General features: G+C 31.2%; 2 protein-coding genes across 9 annotated transcripts; one reads left to right on the forward strand and one right to left on the reverse strand.

Annotated features, from left to right (window-relative positions):
• Nucleotides 1-873: 873 nt before the first annotated feature.
• LOC110619219 (zinc finger protein 346) lies at nt 874-11,552 on the forward strand. Of its 6 annotated transcripts, none has more exons than XM_021762515.2 (9): nt 874-946; nt 1,050-1,180; nt 1,440-1,466; nt 1,617-1,739; nt 2,289-2,529; nt 2,682-2,768; nt 9,770-9,856; nt 9,936-10,022; nt 10,135-11,552. In XM_021762515.2, exons 2-9 carry the CDS (start codon nt 1,122-1,124, stop codon nt 11,281-11,283), a joined length of 1,860 nt encoding a protein of 619 aa, XP_021618207.1. In that variant the 5' UTR covers nt 874-946; nt 1,050-1,121; the 3' UTR covers nt 11,284-11,552. The 6 variants fall into 6 exon arrangements, with proteins under 6 accessions (XP_021618207.1, XP_043814363.1, XP_043814366.1 ...); XM_043958428.1 differs by having other exon boundaries at nt 899-973; XM_043958431.1 differs by lacking the exons at nt 874-946; nt 9,770-9,856; nt 9,936-10,022 and adding exons at nt 2,848-2,934; nt 3,047-3,206 and having other exon boundaries at nt 980-1,180; nt 10,682-11,552.
• A 960-nt stretch (nt 11,553-12,512) lies between these two features.
• LOC110619537 (methylmalonate-semialdehyde dehydrogenase [acylating], mitochondrial) lies at nt 12,513-20,288 on the reverse strand. 3 transcript variants are annotated; one of them, XM_021763049.2, is made up of 20 exons: nt 20,125-20,286; nt 19,938-20,035; nt 19,121-19,192; nt 18,884-19,045; nt 18,705-18,783; nt 18,446-18,600; nt 18,066-18,129; nt 17,274-17,353; nt 16,911-16,976; nt 15,632-15,682; nt 15,377-15,528; nt 14,983-15,073; nt 14,792-14,872; nt 14,366-14,443; nt 14,217-14,252; nt 14,068-14,111; nt 13,899-13,977; nt 12,965-13,055; nt 12,719-12,837; nt 12,513-12,634 (listed from the first exon to the last, which is right to left on the reverse strand). In XM_021763049.2, the coding sequence occupies exons 1-19, from the start codon at nt 20,147-20,149 to the stop codon at nt 12,725-12,727; spliced, it is 1,617 nt and encodes a 538-aa protein (XP_021618741.1). In that variant the 5' UTR covers nt 20,150-20,286; the 3' UTR covers nt 12,513-12,634; nt 12,719-12,724. The 3 variants fall into 3 exon arrangements, with proteins under 3 accessions (XP_021618741.1, XP_043814425.1, XP_021618740.1); XM_043958490.1 differs by lacking the exon at nt 12,513-12,634 and having other exon boundaries at nt 12,652-12,837; nt 15,377-15,535; nt 15,639-15,682; nt 20,125-20,288; XM_021763048.2 differs by lacking the exon at nt 12,513-12,634 and having other exon boundaries at nt 12,652-12,837.
• Nucleotides 20,289-20,842: the final 554 nt, after the last annotated feature.

Here is a 20,842-nt window from a genome sequence, read left to right on the forward strand (position 1 = left end):
TTTTCTCTTTTTAAAAAATTAATTATATTTATTTTAATTAAACTAAAAATTAATAATTAATTTAATAAATTCATTCCGACTAAATTCATTAGAAAATGTATAAATTATAATTAAACTTAACTATTCTCAATTAATTAAACTCAATTTTGAATTTTATTAATAAATATAATTAATTTTTCAAACAATAAAAATTGTGATTTTTAATTTAATAAATATAATATTATCATAATACTTATTATCACCTATAACTATATAAAAAATTAAAAAACTACACTTGTTATTGTAAAAAAATAAAAAAAAAGGTTATTAACTCTTAAAAATATTTTATTTAAAATTATAAATAAACCGAATCAATATTAACGAGCCTGACAGACTGTTATTGCCTTTAAAAAGCTGGCAGCGAAAGATAACTCCACATAGCTAATTAGCTGATTGAAATTAGCTATTTGAGACATTCGTAGTACTATCACAATGCTTTGTTTTAATTAAATAGTCGGATTTTTTTTATAAATTGTTATTTTATTAAATTTAATAATAAATATAAATAAATTTAAGTTATTAATTCATAATACATTAATTAATTTTAAAATATATATATTAAAATGCAAATAGTTGATTTCATTATCCCTAAATTTATTATCTTGTGTTTGTATATATGAATTTACATATATCTCTTATTTAAAATCAATGATTTTATAATAATTTAATTTAATTTAATTAATTAATTAACTTTTTATTAATTTTCTTATTTAAAATTAAAAATTTTAATTCTTCTAAATCTTCAAAAAATTCATATTAAAAGAAATAAAAAAACAAACAATATTGTATAAAAATTCATTTCAATTTGTTGTTATAAAATGGATTGTTCCAAACCAAACTTATAAATGTTAAGAAAGTCGCCTAACCAATTTAATTGAGGGAGGAAAGTCGGCATTTGGAAAATCAAGTACGTCCTTGTGAAACTGCTTTGCAGGTTCCCACCATGCTTGCTTATGCTTTTTCACTTAAACTGCAAAATTTTTATTCCTTTGCTTGGCCGTGTTGTTTAGGTGTTTGAGCAGCTTTTTAATGGAGATTTAAGCCAATGAATCTCTTCTTCAAGGGATTCATATCCTTCCAAGATGGGAATAATGGGTAGTTTCTTCAAGTTTTCAGGGCACTGCTTTGATGTTCTTGCATGGTAAGCAGATTATCAATCTCCCAATAATTTGGAATCTTGTCTTGAAATCATTACTTCTTCTTGTATTCTGTTTCTGTTTGGATCTTTTTCTTTCTTCGCAGTGAAGGAATCCTCATTTTCCCCTTTATGAGCATTAACGATTAAGCACTTGACTTTACTGATTTTATCTTCCAATTTTTTTCCCCATTTTGCAAAATTTCCCCTAATTTTGATTTTAGGTTTTGCTTTCCATTTTCTCTGATTGGTTCTGTTCTTGCAGGCCCCTCTTTGCTCTGGTCTATCCCTTGTAAGTCTTGGAAACTTTACTGAATGCTACACTTAGTTCAATTATGCATTATTCTTTTAATATAATCTGTTTTATATCTCTTCAGAAATTTCAACTATAATGCAGAAACTGATTATTTTGTAACTGATTGTTAATTGTTGTACTGAATAGGTATGCTTCCATTCAAGCAATTGAGACTAATTCCATCTCCGATACCCAGAAGCTGATTTCTTATTGGGTCTGCTTTTCATTGATTTTGCTGTTTGAAAATGCTTTTTCTGAGTTACTTGAATGGTAATATTCTATTCTTCATTTTTCAGTTTCAATGATCAGCTTGAATGGTCTGCTTTTCAGTTTCAATGATCAGTTTTTGGGTTACTTGAATGGTCTGCTTTTCAGTTTCTGATTTCAATTTTTATGCACAATATCCATCAATAGTTCTAACTATATACGAATGATAATCAAATTTTCACCCTTATGGCTTGTAGAGGACCTACCTATATCTGCCATGTGTGAACTTGCTCTTGAACTTACATGTACGGACAAGCATGAAATTTTTTAGTCTAATTATGCTTTTTAATTTATACGCCTTACAGAAACTTTTCCCATCTTATGCAATCATGAAAAAGCTTCTGCATTAAGGATATTTATTGGTGTAAGCTTAATAGGATATGGTAATGAGTTTGTTTGGTTATTAACAGAAGCTGATCATTAGTGGGTCTGCTTTCCGTTGATTTTGCTCCTTGAACATGTGTTTCTGAACCTATTTCTATGGTAATTCTGCATCTCAATCTGTTGGAACTCAGTAAGAGTTATTATTTAATTTGTTTTGGCTGTTTCCAGCTTACCATGGTGGACTTACATTAAGGTTCTTATTGTTGGCTGCTTGGTTACTCCTCACTTTGAGGGTTCTCTTTATGTCTATAAACACATTGTTCATCCATGTCTCTCTATCGACCTACACGTGCTCCTCAACGAATTGGTCAACCTGATGGTGGTCCTCAAGCAGGAGAAAGTTCTAGCAGAGGCGAAGAATGCAAAGGCTACTGCAGGTGAAGCTTTGCAGAATCTTACTGCTCTCAAGGTATGCACTCAGCATCCTGTTCCATTTTTGCAGAATAGGCTTGTGAATCAGAATGCTAATGCAGCAGACCATTGATACATACTAGAAATATGAGATGATGATCATTATCGGCTTCCTTCTTCCTCCCCTCACCCTTTGTTACATGCATGCAGCCAGAGTTTGAAGAGTCTAAAGGTGTGCAGAAAGACATTAGTTCAGTGGAAATGACAGAGAATCAAAAGTTGGCATTAACTAAACAGGTAAGGCTACCTACCTTGTATAAAATGATGATTTTTCTCGGTTTCCTTCGTCCTTCCCTCACCCTTTGCTAGCATGCAGCCAGAGTTTGAAGTCTCTAAAGTTGTGCAGAAAGACATTAGTTCAATGGAAATAACAAAGAGTCAAGAATCAGCATTAACTAAACAGGTAACGCAAGCTACATTTGTGCATCTGCCTGTAAATTTGAGTCTATGATTTCCCTTGCTTTTTTCATCGCATTTACTTGCATGTTCACTAATTTTTGTTTCTAATACTACAGTTGCAGTTTGGACAACTGGAACCTGACTTCAGTCAGTCAGGAAACAGAACAACTGCTCCACTGGATTTCACTGGAACGACACCTACATGGTTTGCAGCTAGTGGTCTTCCTGATGTATTACCATCTAACAACATCCAAAAGGAGTGGACTTGTGCTGTATGTCAGGTAACAACCACAAGCGAAGCAGACCTTATTTCCCATCTTCATGGAAGGCGACACGAGTCTGCTTGTGAGAAGCTGAAAGCCTACAACCAAACATCGAAAAGCAAGGTTTCCTCAGCTTCAGCTATGGAAAATGCAAATGCTGCAGAAAGTAGAGGCAACTCACCTGATACTAAGCAAACCCACAAGCCATGGACTTGTGCTACATGTCATGTAACAACCACAAATAAAGCAGATCTTGTTTCCCATTTTCAAGGATTGCGACATAAGGACGCTTTGGAGAAACTGAAAGCGAAATTTCAGACATCTGAAGACAAAACTCATTCTGCTTTAGCAGCAATAGCTGGTAGAGATGTTCCTAACATTCCATGGACTTGTGCTGTATGTCAGCTAAAAATCACAAATTTGGCAAGCCTTGTTTCGCATCTCGAAGGAAGGCGACATGAGGATGCTTGCAAGAGCTATCAAGCCAAGATCAATAGTATAAAATCATTGCGGTGTACCATATGTAATATAAGCTGCAGCAGTGAAGGAAACATGAAATCTCACCTTATGGGGAGCAAGCACTTGACCAATACTGGAGCTCAACAGCAGACTTGATTCATGACACTGCTGCATGGAGAAATTTTACAGTACAACTGTGTTGTATGATATAAATTTTCCGGTGCATGTAGACTATATATTTGTGTGTAGGAAGAACTAGCTATGGATTTGTGGGCTCTTATATAAGACTCGATCAACTACCCAGAATTTGACTCTGAATCGTAATCTGTATCCTACTACTTCATTTCTGGTTGTATTTATAAAAGTTCAGGGCAACCTACCTGATCTTTGAACTCGTTCAACATCTAAATTCGTTTTGAATCGGATAGAAGTTTATTATTTTTAAATTATCTAAAATCTTTTTAAAATCAATTTTTATTACTCAAAAAATATCCGAATCCATTTAATTTTTCAAAATTTATTTTAACAATTCATATAAAATATAATTTAAAAGGTTAATTTATATTTTAAAATTTTAATAATTAAATAAAATATTAAATTATATTTATATCATGTATAGTGTAAAAAAGTTTTAAATATTAATAAAAAATATATTTAATCATTTATTTATATATATATAATTTGATAAAATATATTCAAGTCTGATAAAATCGAATGGGCCAAACCTGTCAGTGCAGAGGATGTGTGGGCTTTCGGATGATAAGCCTTTATCGCAGGCTTGGCCTTTGACCGGGATGGAAAAACCCAGCGGTCATCAACAGTAATCGTGTAAGTTTAGTCAGAGAGAAAAATATTTCTCCATTTTTATTTCTTTCCATTTATCTGCTAGTGACACCTAACGGCCTGTCTATTACAGTGCCGCCTGTTTATGTCACGCGGGTCCATACATACGAAAATGTCAGTGCCTCCTTCACTATACCAGGCGATTATTTAATTCCCCCCGACGCACAGGTGGGCAGGACTGCGACTTTTACTTGCTGAATCTATACTCGCGGGTGACCCCTGTATCTGAATCAAGGTTGGAGATGCTGGCCCGATCGTTTAAGGAGGATTTCATGGACTTAGAGCTGGCACTGTCTTCTTGAATCCGGTCTGATCATTTAAGGAAGATTTCATGGACTTAGAGCTGGCACTTCTTCTTGAATCCGGCCTAATGTTGGAGTGGCAAAATCCGACGGTCATCATTAATTAAATATAAATAATTAAATGCATATGAGAATATGAGAATCAAATGCATAAAATTGATATTGAATTAACATTAATTTATAGTAATTCTATTTATAGTAATAAATATAATTAAAAATTTTAATTACATGAAAATAATCTAAATTTTAATATCACATCTAAATCTTATTATACATTTAAATATTACATTAGCTTAACAATCATGATTTATTTAGCTTAACAATCATGATTTTAAATTTATAGACTACGCAAATTATTCTAATAAAAGACCTTAAGAGTTTTAAATTTTAAATATTGTGAATTTTACCTCTATCAATTCTCATGCGAATGTGAATATAAATGTGAATATATTTATGAATAAAGAATTTTTTTCGTATATCATTGAATGTGAGCGGAGAAAATATCTTCTTTTAGTATTACTTGTGAGTAGAGAAATATTCTCTTGGCATTACTTTTAAATGATTCTTTTATTCTGGTATCGAAGATTTATTTTTTCCCGAGAATGTGAAGGAGACTTCTCTTTTATTGGCATTGCCGACTTGGATTTGTTACGGTATTGATATGAATTTAGTGTTTTTGGTTTTGGCTTGATTTTTTGTTCATATGACTTTTTTTTTTCATCGTTTTTTCTTTTTCTATCTTATATTGAATCTCTCAATCACACAAGTTCCTTCTCTTGATAAAATTGCTATGATACCCATTATTGATTTTTGGAGGAAAAGAAAAATAAGAGAATCAAATGCATAAAATTGACATTAATTTTATTCATGATACTGTTATTTATAGTAGCAGAATCAGTTTCACTTTGCTGAAACAGGTCGAAATTAACAAAGAAATGGGTAAGGCCAGTGTTCACCGAATGCTGATAACATGATAAATTCAAGGAGGCTGACGTGAGAGTTGATGGGGGTGATAAGAGCTTGGAGCTCGTCTTGGCACGAGGGAAAAGAACGAGAAGAAAGGCCTAAGCCCTCTAAGCCTCTTTTGCAGGCCACTGCTCCAAATTCAAATCCTAAAAAATTATCACTTGCCCAAAGATGACCACTTTCAGCTAAGCCAATCTTTAAATTTCCTTTCATAATTTGTTTTTAATTCTTTCTTTTTACGGGAAACTGATAGAAATTAGTACGGGAAAACAGAACTTGTCCCCAAGTTTAACGTTTTCCACGCTGATTCTGCCAAACATAATTTATTTAAAAAAATTCTTTATTGTTCACTTAATCCCTTAATAAAACTAAGATGTAAAATTCCTATTATTATATTTTTAAAGCCTATTTTTTTTAATTTTATAATTTTCTGGTAATTTAACCCTAATTATCTATCATTAGTATTAATTTTTAAAATTAAATTTATTTTAAATTCAATTATATAATATCTAAATTCATTTGCGGAGTAAAATCAAGTACTTTAATTTGTAATTAGTCAATAAAATTAGGTATAGTGAACGCTTTTTCCCAAACCGAAACGTCCTTTGGGGCCACGAGAGTCAACTATATGCGAGTTTGTGAAAGAGATTTTGACTTTTCAAGGGGAAACCATATGTAAACAAACGGACATTCTAGGATTTCGCTCTCCAAAAAAATCTATTTACATCAAATTTATAAGTATTTATAATATAAAATTATAATAAAATATATTTAAAAAAACTCTTTACTTAGCTTAAAAGAAAATTATCCTTCATTTTCGTAGATTTTCCTAATAATAATTAGGTAAATAAATGATAAACTAATAATAATTAGGTAAATAAATGATAAATAAATAAAAGAGAGGTTTTATTTTGATGAATTAAATCTAAAAAGTAAAAGAAAATAATAATTTAAATAAGTGAGAATATCAATGGAAAAGAAATTCTAGCTGACGTGGTTTGTTCAGAATTGATCATTTAAGACTCCTATTTTATTTTAATAAATTAGTTTTAGTTGTGGAAAACGCTTCTTACAATCAAATTCCTCCTTATAATTTAAAATAAATAATTATAAATAATTAAATTTTATTAATTTTAATAAATATATTTTAAAATTTTTTAATAAATATATTTTAAATTAATATTTTAATTTGATTTGATATTTAATATATATTCAATTTATTTATATTTTCAAATCACATATTTTTAAAAGTTGATAACTTATTTTTTGAGATTTTTTTAATAATTATAAATACAAAGTTTTATATAGTTATATGTTAAAAATTGTTGTCATAACATTATTTCTAGTGAAGTAAGAATCCTGATTTTTCTCTATTTGAAAAATTAAACTAGTCTGAAAAATAATAATTAATTTAATAAATTTAAACTGATTAAATTTATTAGAGAATATATAAATTATAATCATAAATAAAATTAAATTTAACTATTTTCAATTAATTTAACTTAATTTTTAACTAATTTTTCATAAGGAAAATCGTGATTCTTGATTTAATAAATATAATATTATCATAATACTTATCGTCACTTATAATTATTATACTTATTATTGTAAAAAAAATCAAAAAATAAATTATTGGCTTTTAAAAATATTTCATTCAAAATTATAAATAAATGGAATCAACATTAGAAATTAAATAAAAAAAATTCATTTATGATGTATTTATTAAAATAAAAAATTTAGAATATAATTATTAAAATTGATAATATTTGAAAATTTTTTTGCAATTATTTATTTTAAGTTATCAAAATTTTAATTTTTAATACTGAAATGGTTACGTGATATTTTTATTAAATTTAATGGTTAAATTTAATAATAAATGTAAATAAATTTAAGTTATTAATTGATAATATAGTAATTAATTTTAAAATATATATGTTAAAATGCAAATATTATCCCTAAATTTATTATCTTGTGTTTGTATATATGAATTTACATATATCTCTTATTTAAAATCAATAATTTCATAATAATTTAATTTAATTAATTAATTAACTTTTTATTAATTTTATTATTTAAAATTAAAAATTTTAATTCTTCTAAATCTTCAAAAAATTCATATTAAAAGAAATAAAAAAACAAACAATATTGTATAAAAATTCATTTCAATTTGTTGTTATAAAATAGATTGTTCCAAACCAAACTTATAAATGTTAAGAAAGTCGCCTAACCAAAATTTAATTGAGGGAGGAAAGTCGGCATTTGGAAAATCAAGTACGTCCTTGTGTGAAACTGCTTTGCAGGTTCCCACCATACTTGCTTTTGCTTTTTCACTTAAACTGCAAAATTTTTATTCGTTTGCTTGGCCGTGTTGTTTAGGTGTTTGAGCAGCTTTTTAATGGAGATTTAAGCCAATGAATCTCTTCTTCAAGGGATTCATATCCTTCCAAGATGGGAATAATGGGTAGTTTCTTCAAGTTTTCAGGGCACTGCTTTGATGTTCTTGCATGGTAAGCAGATTATCAATCTCCCAAGAATTTGGAATCTTGTCTTGAAATCATTACTTCCTCTTGTATTTTGTTTCTGTTTGGATCTTTTTCTTTCTTCTCAGTGAAGGAATCTTCAGTTTCCCCTTTATGAGCATTAACAATTAAGCACTTGACTTTACTGATTTTATCTTCCAATTTTTTTCCCCATTTTGCAAAATTTCCCCTAATTTTGATTTTAGGTTTTGCTTACCATTTTCTCTGATTGGTTCTGTTCTTGCAGGCCCCTCTTTGCTCTGGTCTATCCCTTGTAAGTCTTGGAAACTTTACTGAATGCTACACTTAGTTCAATTATGCATTATTCTTTTAATATAATCTGTTTTATATCTCTTCAGAAATTTCAACTATAATGCAGAAATTGATTATTTTGTAACTGATTGTTAATTCTTGTACTGAATAGGTATGCTTCCATTCAAGCAATTGAGACTAATTCCATCTCCGATACCCAGAAGCTGATTTCTTATTGGGTCTGCTTTTCATTGATTTTGCTGTTTGAAAATGCTTTTTCTGAGTTACTTGAATGGTAATATTCTATTCTTCATTTTTCAGTTTCAATGATCAGCTTGAATGGTCTGCTTTTCAGTTTCAATGATCAGTTTCTGGGTTAATGAATGGTCTGCTTCTCAGTTTCTGATTTCAATTTTTATGCACTATATCCATAAATAGTTCTAACTGTATACGAATGATAATCAAATATTCACCCTTATGGCTTGTAGAGGACCTACCTATATCTGCCATGTGTGAACTTGCTCTTGAACTTACATGTACGGACAAGCATGAAATTTTTTAGTCTAATTCTGCTTTTTAATTTATACGCCTTACAGAAACTTTTCCCATCTTATGCAATCATGAAAAAGCTTCTGCATTAAGGATATTTATTGGTGTAAGCTTAATAGGATATGGTAATGAGTTTGTTTGGTTATTAACAGAAGCTGATCATTAGTGGGTCTGCTTTCCGTTGGTTTTGCTCCTTGAACATGTGTTTCTGAACCTATTTCTATGGTAATTCTGCATCTCAATCTGTTGGAACTCAGTAAGAGTTATTATTTAATTTCTTTTGCCTGTTGCAGCTTACCATGGTGGACTTACATTAAGGTTCTTATTGTTGGCTGCTTGGTTACTCCTCACTTTGAGGGTTCTCTTTATGTCTATAAACACATTGTTCATCCATGTCTCTCTATCGACCTACACGTGCTCCTCAACGAATTGGTCAACGTGATGGCAGTCCTCAAGCAGGAGAAAGTTCTAGCAGAGGCGAAAAATGCAAAGGATACTGCAGGTGAAGCTTTGCAGAATCTTACTGCTCTCAAGGTATGCAATCAGCATCCTGTTCCATTTTTGCAGAATAGGCTAGTGAATCAGAATGCTAATGCAGCAGACCATTGATACATACTAGAAATATGAGATGATGATCATTATCGGCTTCCTTCTTCCTCCCCTCACCCTTTGCTACATGCATGCAGCCAGAGTTTGAAGAGTCTAAAGGTGTGCAGAAAGACATTAGTTCAGTGGAAATGACAGAGAATCAAAAATTGGCATTAACTAAACAGGTAAGGCTACCTACCTTGTATAAAATGATGATTTTTATCGGTTTCCTTCGTCCTTCCCTCACCCTTTGCTAGCATGCAGCCAGAGTTTGAAGTCTCTAAAGTTGTGCAGAAAGACATTAGTTCAATGGAAATAACAAAGAGTCAAGAATCAGCATTAACTAAACAGGTAACGCAAGCTACATTTATACATCTGCCTGTAAATTTGAGTCTATGATTTCCCTTGCTTTTTTCATCGCATTTACTTGCATGTTCACTAATTTTTGTTTCTATTACTACAGTTGCAGTTTGGACAACTGGAACCTGACTTCACTCCGTCAGGAAACAGAACGACTGCTCCACTGGATTTCACAGGAACGACACCTACATGGTTTGCAGCTAGAGGTCTTCCTGATGTATTATTACCATCTAACAACGTCCAAAACGAGTGGACTTGTGCTGTATGTCAGGTTACAACCCCAAGCGAGGCAGACCTTATTTCCCATCTTCACGGAAGGCGACACGAGTCTGCTTGTGAGAAGCTGAAAGCCTACAACCAAACATCCAAAAGCAAGGTTTCCTCAGCTTCAGCTATGGAAAATGCAAATGCTGCAGAAAGTAGAGGAAACTCACCTGATACTAAGCAAACCCACAAGCCATGGACTTGTGCTACATGTCATGTAACAACGACAAATAAAGCAGATCTTGTTTCCCATTTTCAAGGATCGAGACATAAGGACGCTTTGGAGAAACTGACAGCGAAATTTCAGACATCTGAAAACAAAACTCATTCTGCTTTAGCAGCAATAGCTGGAGATGTTCCTAACATTCCATGGACTTGTGCTGTATGTCAGGTAACAACCACAAGCGAGGCAGACCTTATTTCCCATCTTCACGGAAGGCGACATGAGTCTGCTTGTGAGAAGCTGAAAGCCTACAACCAAACATCGAAAAGAAAGGTTTCCTCAGCTTCAGCTATGGAAAATGCAAATGCTGCAGAAAGTAGAGGCAACTCACCTGATACTAAGCAAACCCACAAGCCATGGACTTGTGCTACATGTCATGTAACAACCACAAATAAAGCAGATCTTGTTTCCCATTTTCAAGGATTGCGACATGAGGACGCTTTGGAGAAACTGAAAGCGAAATTTCAGACATCTGAAGACAAAACTAATTCTGCTTTAGCTGCAATAGCTGGTAGAGATGTTCCTAACATTCCATGGACTTGTGCTGTATGTCAGCTAAAAATCACAAATTTGGCAAGCCTTGTTTCGCATCTCGAAGGAAGGCGACATGAGGATGCTTGCAATAGCTATCAAGCCAAGATCAAGAGTATAAAATCATGGTGGTGTACCATCTGTAATATAAGCTGCAGCAGTGAAGGAAACATGAAATCTCACCTTATGGGGAGCAAGCACTTGACCAATGCTCGAGCTCAACAGCAGACTTGATTCATGACACTGGTGCATGGAGAAATTTTACAGTACAACTGTGTTGTATAATATAATTTTTCCGGTGCATGTAGACTATATATTTGTGTGTAGGAAGACCTAGCTATGGATTTGTGAGCTCTTATATAAGACTTTGATCAACTACCCAGAATTTGGCTCTGAATCGTAATCTGTATCCTAGAACTCCATTTCTGGTTGTATTTATAAAAATTCAGGGCACCCTACCTGATCTTTGAACTCGTTTAATATATTAACATCTAAATTCATTTTGAATCTGATAGAAATTTATTATTTTTAAATTATCTAAACTAATTTTAAAATCAATTTTTATTACTCGAAAAATATCAAAATCCATTTAATTTTTTAAAATTTATTTTAACAATTCATATAAAATATAATTTAAAAGGTTAATTTATATTTTAAAATTTTAATTAGTGTAAAAAAGTTATAAATATTAATAAAAAATATATTTAATCATTTATTTATATAAATAAATTTGGTAAATATATTTAATATATAAAAGTTGAATCCAATACCAGCATGTCACAATATTAATTTTTAAAATCTAAACTGATTGCAAATCCAATTATATATTAACGAAACTTCTCAATATAAGTAACACAAAAGAATCATAACAATTGAAAGATCTTCCATCTGACAATTAATATTTTCGATTAATTATTTTTTTCAAAATTGTAAAATATATAATTGTAATTTTAATTTGAAGAGAAATTAATTAAGAAAAAATATAACATATTAAATTCGTTAATTTTTTTTTTCCAAATGATTTATTTTTAAATAAGAAATTTACATGTTAGATAAATCAAATCAGAATTTGTACTTATTTATTTTGAACAAACAGAAAATTAGGGTTATTAGCGTTGAGAACACGTTCAATTATGTTTCATTTCTGTAATATAAACCGCTTTTGATCTCTGTTGAAATTTCAAACAGATAACTAGGAAATACTTATCAAGATAAAAAAATTTTTAAAATATAAATAAATAAATCTTACCATAAAAAAAAACTCACTTTAATATAAATCTAAGCCACCTAAAAATTTTCCATATATATATCTTTCATCTCAAATAAAAAATTCAATTTCAATTAATTTCTTTTCTTTAACTTTTAAAAAATTTATTTTAAAATACGTTAAAATCTTCAAGAATTCATGTGCAGTTTTTTCTGAAAAGTTAATGTTTTTCGATTCTCGAAGTCAACTTGTAACCGATGTGCTTCCATTCAAGCACTTGAGAACAATTCGATCTCAGATACCCAGAAAGTGGTCACTTACTGGTTTTACTTTTCTCGGATCTTCCTGTAGAATTAGCTACCAGGAAGCAAGAGAACACTGCAAACAGGATCTGATTGTGAGAGAAAGAGAGAGAGATTGATTTTTATTGAAAGCTTAAAACCAGTTAGAGATAATAATTACAAAAAACTAAATCTTCTGTGATGTTGGCATTGCCAAGGAAACTCCACTGCCAGCAGGCAAATCCTTCCATTGTTGAGTTATTGTTTTGATTTGGGTGAAAAAGTTTACTCCAGCCTTTCCTGCAATTTCAGTTAGTTTTGTTTTTCTTTGTTTAGTAAAATTTAACAATTTTGCATTGTATAGCAACCTTTAAAGGGGAAAAGGCATTGGAAAAAGAACAAAAGCAAGGTAGATAGTAAATTTTACCATAGAAATTGAGATCTCCTGTAAAAGATGCCTTGGAACCAGTAAATGAGAAAAAGGGCAATGGAACTGGTATAGGAACATTGATTCCAACCTGCATCAAAATGATTCATCACAAATAAATATTCATAATTATAATCATGATAAGCAAGAATGAACTTTCCCGGTAAGCTTGGATTTAGAGAAATTTAACAAACCATGCTAAGGAATTTCAACAGCATATCATTTCTAACTTATTAAAGAACAAAATCACTATGTTCCTGAAAGGCTAAAACTTAGTTCTATCCATCAAATATCAATACAAAATGGGTAACTATTTCGCCTAAATTACAGTAAAACCGTGACTCCAGATTAGAATTTCAAATGTCACCCATTATGCAAATGGGCTTTTGCTGACTGATTGAATTCTCCATGTTGTTACTTTGTTTATGAATCACAATGTGACAATGAACACTGCCCAAAATGCTAATAACGACTGTTGCAGGGTGTCCTAGGTTTAGCAACCTTCTCTTCTGTTATCTGAAATTGGACCTCAAATTTCAGTTACAAGGTTTGTAGAAAATGATTTTTTTTTTTTTTTGGTTGCAAATTAAAGGTAGTTTTCTTTGATAGTTTGTACTTTTTCTTAGCGTATTGCCCTTTTTCAACCATAAAATAATCGATCTACATGATTAATATGATTTTTGACAACTTTCTTTTTTTAGTTGTTTCAGATGACCATGTTATAGCCATTACAACAGTTTATTAGGAGCTTAGTCTATTGATATATTGCACATTTAGTTAAATTATCGGTTTAATATTCCTATAAATAATTTTGCTAATTTTGTAAAAGAATTTAATGGAAGCGGCGCGGATTCAATTCTATTTCATGAGACATAAATACTATATTATGTAGATTTAAGCTATTGTCTCCTTGTACTATGCTCTTTAGTTTTACCTGTCCAGCCTCTATCTCAGTCTGGAATTTCCTTGAGGCTGCACCAGACGTAGTAAATATGGCAGCTCCATTGCCATATCTGCAATAGAAGTATTCCCAACATGTTCACAGATCAGATGCACAGAAACTGGTAATTTACAGGCTAAAGAAGTCATAGTTGAGGATATACTTATTCCTGTTGACAATGTCAATCGCTTCTTCAAAGCTTTCAGCCTGAAGGTTAAAACAAAGAAGCATAAATGATACATGCTCGTAAATCACCATGATAGTCAAACCAAAGCCTAGTTTCCAGAGGAACAAAAAGGTCCTTCAACTCACCTTCATGCATAGAAGAACTGGCCCAAAGATTTCCTCCTGCAAAGGTCATGTGAAATTCAATTTTTACAAATGATTGAGGTCCATGTTACTGTCAGACTTAAAATTACAGATTGTCCGAGGTCCAGTTAACTCAAAAGCTTGGGTGATACCTTGTAACACTCCATATCAGCTGTGACCTCTGATAAGATAGTAGGAGCAATAAAATTACCCTGCTCATACCCCGGAACCTAGTTGAAACAAGCAACAAATTGGTAAGTAACCATTTCATGTTCATAAATGCAAAAAACTTTCTGCTATGTTGATGAGGAATAAAGGACTCAATCAACAACCAAAAGTACCCTCTCATTAGAGGGAAGCAAAGCACCAAGCCAACTTTTCAGCTAGTTCCAGCAATGAAAGATTATGCTTGTCCCACTGTTTTCAAAATTATAACATAATGTTTGTAGTAGTATATCCTTCATGTGAGATAGTGTGCATTATCCTCGCCCCTGTTTGATACCCCATCCTTATCCAGCAATGATATATCTGGCGCTAGTAATGAAGTGATGTGGAAATTAAAATGTAGAATAAGATACCACTATATTTCTTCCATCAAGCAGTAGTTTGGCTCCACTTTCGATACCACTTTGAATTAATCTGTGTATTCGTTCCTTGGCCTGCAAATGCCAAAGTCAAGACAACTGTTTTTTTTCATAATTTTATTATCTAAATCAGTACTAGTTTTGTAATCTACTAGGAAGGAAGATCATTGGAACAAGTACTGCACCTGTTTGCTAATCACTGGACCCAAATCTGCATCGGGCACTGTTCCAGCATTTACTTTCAGAGCTTTTGCACGTTCCACCAGTTTCTTCTCCCTGGAAACGTGGAAAAAGATTGCCATTACACTACCACATCATAAACACTACCGCATCATAATTGATTTTAATTTTTCCTTAATTGTGAATTATGTCAATAGACTTGATATAATATAATTGCAAGCAAGTATAGCTCTTCAAGTGCTCATATGCATCAATTACACTAAAAGAAAGTGAAACAATTAGTTGCAATTATTAATATATCATTACTACTCAGAACAAAGAGAGAATAAATTTAAACCACAAAATAAAAGGCACAATAATCTAAAAGTTAAAAAAGGTAGATGGGAAAAAAAATAATACCAGGATTGTGAATCTCCAACGAAAACCACTGTGCTCAATGCCATGCACCGTTGTCCAGCAGCGCCAAAACCAGCGGCAACTAGGGCATTTAAAGCAGCATCCACGTTTGCATCAGGCAAGACAATCGCATGATTCTTGGCTCCCATGTTGGACTGAACAAAATAATTGCAAAGCCAAATTTCAAAGGTCGCAAAGCAATCACACTAACCATAAGAGACTGGATAGTTACAGGCAAAGAAAAAGAAGCTAATGTACCTGAACACGTTTCCCTTTAGCTGATGCTCTTGCATATATGTGCATGCCAGCCTTTGGACACAGCAACAAAAAACATAAAATCAGAATGCAACTATGGTACAAGTAAACCCATAAAGATGACTGAAATAAAAACAAATAAATAAATAAAGCAGGCTGACCAGCTATAACTGCAAAACAGTTAAGGGGCTTATTATCCATTAAGAGGAATATAAGTACATATTTCATAGAAAGAAGAATAGTATCATAACTGCTGAGTATATCAGGCAACGCAAACTCTAACAATGCTTGAGAAAATTTTAATGGAAAGAAACTTAGGTTGTTTACATGTAGAAAACTGGGATAGTTTTCTGTATAAATTTTCTAATAAATCTTAAAAACAAGAACTTTTTCTCTTCACATGTGCCAGTTTACTTGGGAAAGCAATTTTCTGTTTCTCATTTTACACTTCTAACTTCCAAGACAATTGAGTTTTCATTTCTCATGGAAAATTTATTCACCTTTCAATAATAGAAAATAATTTTCTAATTCAAAAAATTAAAATAATTATTCATATCTCTCATAATTTAAAAAAACAATGTTATTATCAAATAAATGAATAAAATAATAAAAGAATTTTAAAGAAATAAGTTTTTTTTGAAATATATTTAAAACTTCTTTAAAATTTTTTAGTTTTTGTTATTCATTTCTTTAAAATTTTTTATTATGTGTTATTCATTTATTGTATAATAATATGATTAATTTTTATCATTGTAATACATATTTTTCTAAGCAACTATGCAATTTTAATTATGAAAAGTTACAGCATAATTTTTTTCATAGAGAAGCCATTGTTTTCTATTTGGAGAATAGGACTTTTGCTACAAAGGAAAATAACAAAAAAGAAATAAATTTGTTTTCTGACTTTTAGTAAAATTCTGGAATACTAGTTTCCAATTCTCCATTTGGAAAACTAACACATATGAATACAAAACTCGGTTTTACAGTTTTCTTAAAAACTTTTCTAGAAATTACTTAAAATTGCAAACATAAGAGATAATGAACATTGAATATTTAAATCTATTTAAAATTGGACAAATGGAGAACATGGTTTTCTAACTGCAACGAGTTCATTTCTTTATCAAAACAGCAAAAGAAATTAAATTTTGAAAATGTTCTGCTTTTTTGGAAAATATTCCACAAGCAACTAAGCAAGCATGCTCTGGTTTTCCCAAATTAAAAAATTGAGTTAATATAAAATCACATAGGAACTGGACCCTGGACCCAGCGACAAGTAACTTACAGTATTGGAACCAACAAAAGATACAGCTTTGATGTCATCATCATCGCAAATAGCATTAACAATATCCTGTTGCAAAATTGAAACATATTAAGGAACAAATTGTCTTACTGATAACATAAATTAGCACCTACCAGAAATTGTAAGTCCATGTCATATAACATAACATCTCGAGCAAATAACTATTTTGCAGGCATGTTAAACTTTTGTAACAATACAGACATGTTGAAAATTTAAACTCCTTAAAGACAGTTAAAATATTCAATATGTTCTTTTATATATCTTCTTAGAAATAGACAAAAGGGCCAATGATGCTTGAAAGAGCTAAATATCTAAAAAGGAGTTTACTGTTTAGTAGCAGCATACATTGGTACCATGAACAATGTTTAAGACACCATTAGGCAGACCAGCTTCCACTGCTAACTCTGCGAGCATTATAGAGGCCCCTAGAAAAACAACAAAAAGAAAATATTTTCCAGGTTACAAACTTAACCAAATAAAACTTTAGAAATATGGAAATGGTTTAACCAATAGAACTCCATTCATTTATCGAAATGATATCAGGTTCAGACTACAAAATTTATGTAAAATGTCTTTCCCGCTTTCAAATTTTATAAGATTGGAAAAATTCAAACGGCACCATAAATTATTTGCTTTAATATATTGAGAAATGGTATCAAACATGTAGGAATCAGATGCACAGACAAAGAAACTCTGACTAGTAGAGAGCCAAATAGATACTTCCTCTAATCGAGCCCAGAATCTTCCAAGACTTTCAATACTAATATTCCAAGTTATATTTAGTATAAAAAAAAGCGTATGTGATAGGAGGGAAATTTTAAATATTAGCATGGACTTTTCAAAGTGGACAACTATTCTATACGGGAAAAAGGATTAGCACTACACGCAATTGGACACAGATGATAATACAAAGTCCTAGATTCAAAGCGCTATTAGTAGAGGATAAGATCTCACAGCAATAGCAAATCTTCTCTCCTTAATCCCACATTTACAACATAAAATGGAGGCTACACTTTCAGTGCAACCAACCTCTAACAAATTTTCACGGTACATCTATGTTGTTTTTTTCCTATTATGTAATATGCTATAGTCCCAAGAGAGAGATAATACTTTACAAATAAACAAGTTAACATTCACCTGGATCTTTCTCTGATGGCTTTAAGAGAAAGGTATTACCACATGTAACTGCAAGAGGGAACATCTGCAATAAAATAAAACAAAAATTCTTTTGCTTTTGTTTGGGAACTGAAAAAAAAAAGGAATTACTCAGAGCCAGAAGGCCCACTAATTTTTGCATACTCGTGAAAAATTTACAAACATACTAATTAACAAGAAATTTTAATAGTTAACTGTTCTGACTACTATCAAATATAACATTCAAACTTCAGCCATGTGGTATCAAGCCATGCAAGTATCATAATATTTGGTTAAGGATCAATCAAAGAGTTAAAAGAAATATTAGAAATGGAAAAGAGAACAGAAAAGGCAAACATTAGTAAGAATGTAGAATACTTTACCCATAATGGAATCATTGCAGGAAAATTGAAAGGGCAAATCCCAGCACACACACCAAGTGGCTCTCTAATGCTATAGGTATCAATTCCATTTGACACATTAGGGACGTACTCGCCCATTTGCAGAGTTGCCATTCCACAAGCATGTTCTACAACCTCTATATGAGAGAATGAAAGAAGAGTTGGAAATCAACAATTAAGTTCAATAATACGACACAACAAAAGCTTCTCAAAAGAATAATGGGAGACAACACGAACTAACCAAGCCCACGGAACACATCACCATGTGCATCCTTCAAAGTCTTCCCCTGTTCAGCCGTAATATTCATCGCAAGCTTATCCTACAATAAGATAGAGGATTCTGTTAATCAGAAATTCAAAATTTCTATTTCTAAAGCTATGAAATCCAATACAACAAGGGACAAGAATATTCATGCTTACAATGTCTCTACGAATAAGCTCCTGAAGCTTAAACATAATGCGTTGGCGAGTCGTAACTGGTGTGTTACGCCAAGATGGAAAAGCCTGCTTTGCAGCAGACACTGCATCTCTGAACTCTTCATCTGTAGTCAAAGGAACTTGAGATACAACTTCTTGTGTTGCCTATCACCAAAACTGAAATCAATCAGGAGTTCTTGCAACAATATATTCAATATAACACAAGTTCAAAGTACTCACAGGGTTTATCACATCAATGGTTGAAGATGATTGTGAATCAACAAATGTCCCCCCAATAAAATTTGGAACCCTCTGATACAATTCATTATCAATAAAGCAAAGAAAAATAATAATAATAATAATTCAGTTTATCAATAGAATCTTAAGGCTATGGAATTAACTTTGTGTTGCACTTTCTAACTAACAAAACCACAAAAAGAAAAAGGTTTTGCAGTGAAATTTTATAATAATTACATGCCTGTATACTTCCAATTAATTGGTGTATATATTTTACAAACAAGAGGCCCAAGATATTAAACTTTGAATTCAACTTCCATGAAGAGAAAAATCACTCTTAGTAGTTATACTCGTGAATTCCTTTTCAAATTTCAACCCTATTTACTTCAAAAAATGCACTTGTCAAGAAAGATATTCAACTTCAGAAGGTGTGAATTTCAAATGGGGGAAGTTAAAATTAGACATAAATTATGTTTCCTTGAGTTCTTCTGATCCGAGTGAAGAACTCAATTAAACAGCAATAAGAATGGATCACCAGATATTCTCCAAGAAAAAAAAATCCTTACGCTTAATCTGAATCTCCCAAACATAAGAAATGGATTTATCTGAAGGAAGTTAATCCAGGAAAGAACAACCCGAGTACAACAGGATATTTTGTAAAAAAAGCTCAGTGGAGAGTTCCAAACTGAAAAAATAAATAAATAAATAATTTCCTCTTCTGCTTGCATTTTCTCATTAACCAAGCAGTGCTCTTGAGCTGAAACATCCCATATTCTCATCCCTCCAATGAACCCAAGATATATACTTATGGAAATATTACCAGAGGTTTTCTCTGGCTGGAAGAAGGCTGAGCAGCAGTAGAAAAATGAGAGCTCCTCAGAGCATGGATCTGAGGACAAAAGGCCCTCAGATTTCTCACTGAAAACAGATTAATTCACACAAAATCAGAGTTGTATATCAGTTTCTAACTCAAAATCTCAATTACTGATTTTGAAAATTTTCAATACCTCGTTGAATTGAAAATAACATCATTTTTGCTTTTTTTCCTTCTCCTTCTCTCTTTCTTCCTCTGATTTGTTCATACACTTCCTACGCAGAGAGTCAGCGAGATAGAGAGATCAAGAGAAGTGTGGCTTTTGAAGAGTGCCTTGTTAGAATCTGACCGTTGGTACGGCTGAGAAATCATCTGACGGTGCATATTCAAAGTTGACGTTAATTTGAGGATTAAACATTTTTCCTTATATTAATTATTGTTTATTCATACAAGACAAAGTTTTGAAATTATAAAATAGCAATGTTTATTTACCATCAATTTACTTTTTCACAATTTAATACTCCATTAGTATAATTTTTATTTATTTTTTTAAATTATTTTAAAATTATTATTTTTTAAATTTTAAATTATGATAAAATTAGAAGTATAAATCTCATAAATTAAATAATATAATTTTAAAAATAGAAGAATTAACAAGCAAGTAATAACAATATCTAAAAATTAAATTTTAATTCTCTATAATTTATTAACAAAGTGGATTATCCTCAACTGCTAGTAGATAATATTTAAAGGAGAAAAAAATTGTATTTTTTTAATTAATTTATTAATTTTAAAAATTTTTATTAATATATTTTTTCAAAATATATTTTTTAAAATCAAAAAATTAATTAATAAATTTTTTGATAGTACAAATACTAAATACTAAATTTTCCTTTTCAATAACATGTTTT

Source organism: Manihot esculenta, chromosome 7 (assembly GCF_001659605.2).
Source record: "Manihot esculenta cultivar AM560-2 chromosome 7, M.esculenta_v8, whole genome shotgun sequence".
Lineage (NCBI taxonomy): Eukaryota > Viridiplantae > Streptophyta > Magnoliopsida > Malpighiales > Euphorbiaceae > Manihot > Manihot esculenta.

Bases quoted from the DNA above. Each gene is read 5' to 3' on its own strand.
- LOC110619219 (XM_021762515.2), top strand. From the start codon at position 1,122: ATGGGAATAATGGGTAGTTTCTTCAAGTTTTCAGGGCACTGCTTTGAT. The intron at 2,530-2,681 runs GTATGCACTCAG...ACATGCATGCAG, and splicing joins AGAATCTTACTGCTCTCAAG to CCAGAGTTTGAAGAGTCTAA. The intron at 2,769-9,769 runs GTAAGGCTACCT...ACATGCATGCAG, and splicing joins AGTTGGCATTAACTAAACAG to CCAGAGTTTGAAGAGTCTAA.
- LOC110619537 (XM_021763049.2), bottom strand. From the start codon at position 20,149: ATGATGTTATTTTCAATTCAACGAG. The intron at 15,529-15,631 runs GTACATTAGCTT...TATTTTGTTCAG, and splicing joins CTAAAGGGAAACGTGTTCAG to TCCAACATGGGAGCCAAGAA. The intron at 14,112-14,216 runs GTGAGTTGAAGG...TTTAACCTTCAG, and splicing joins CAGTTCTTCTATGCATGAAG to GCTGAAAGCTTTGAAGAAGC.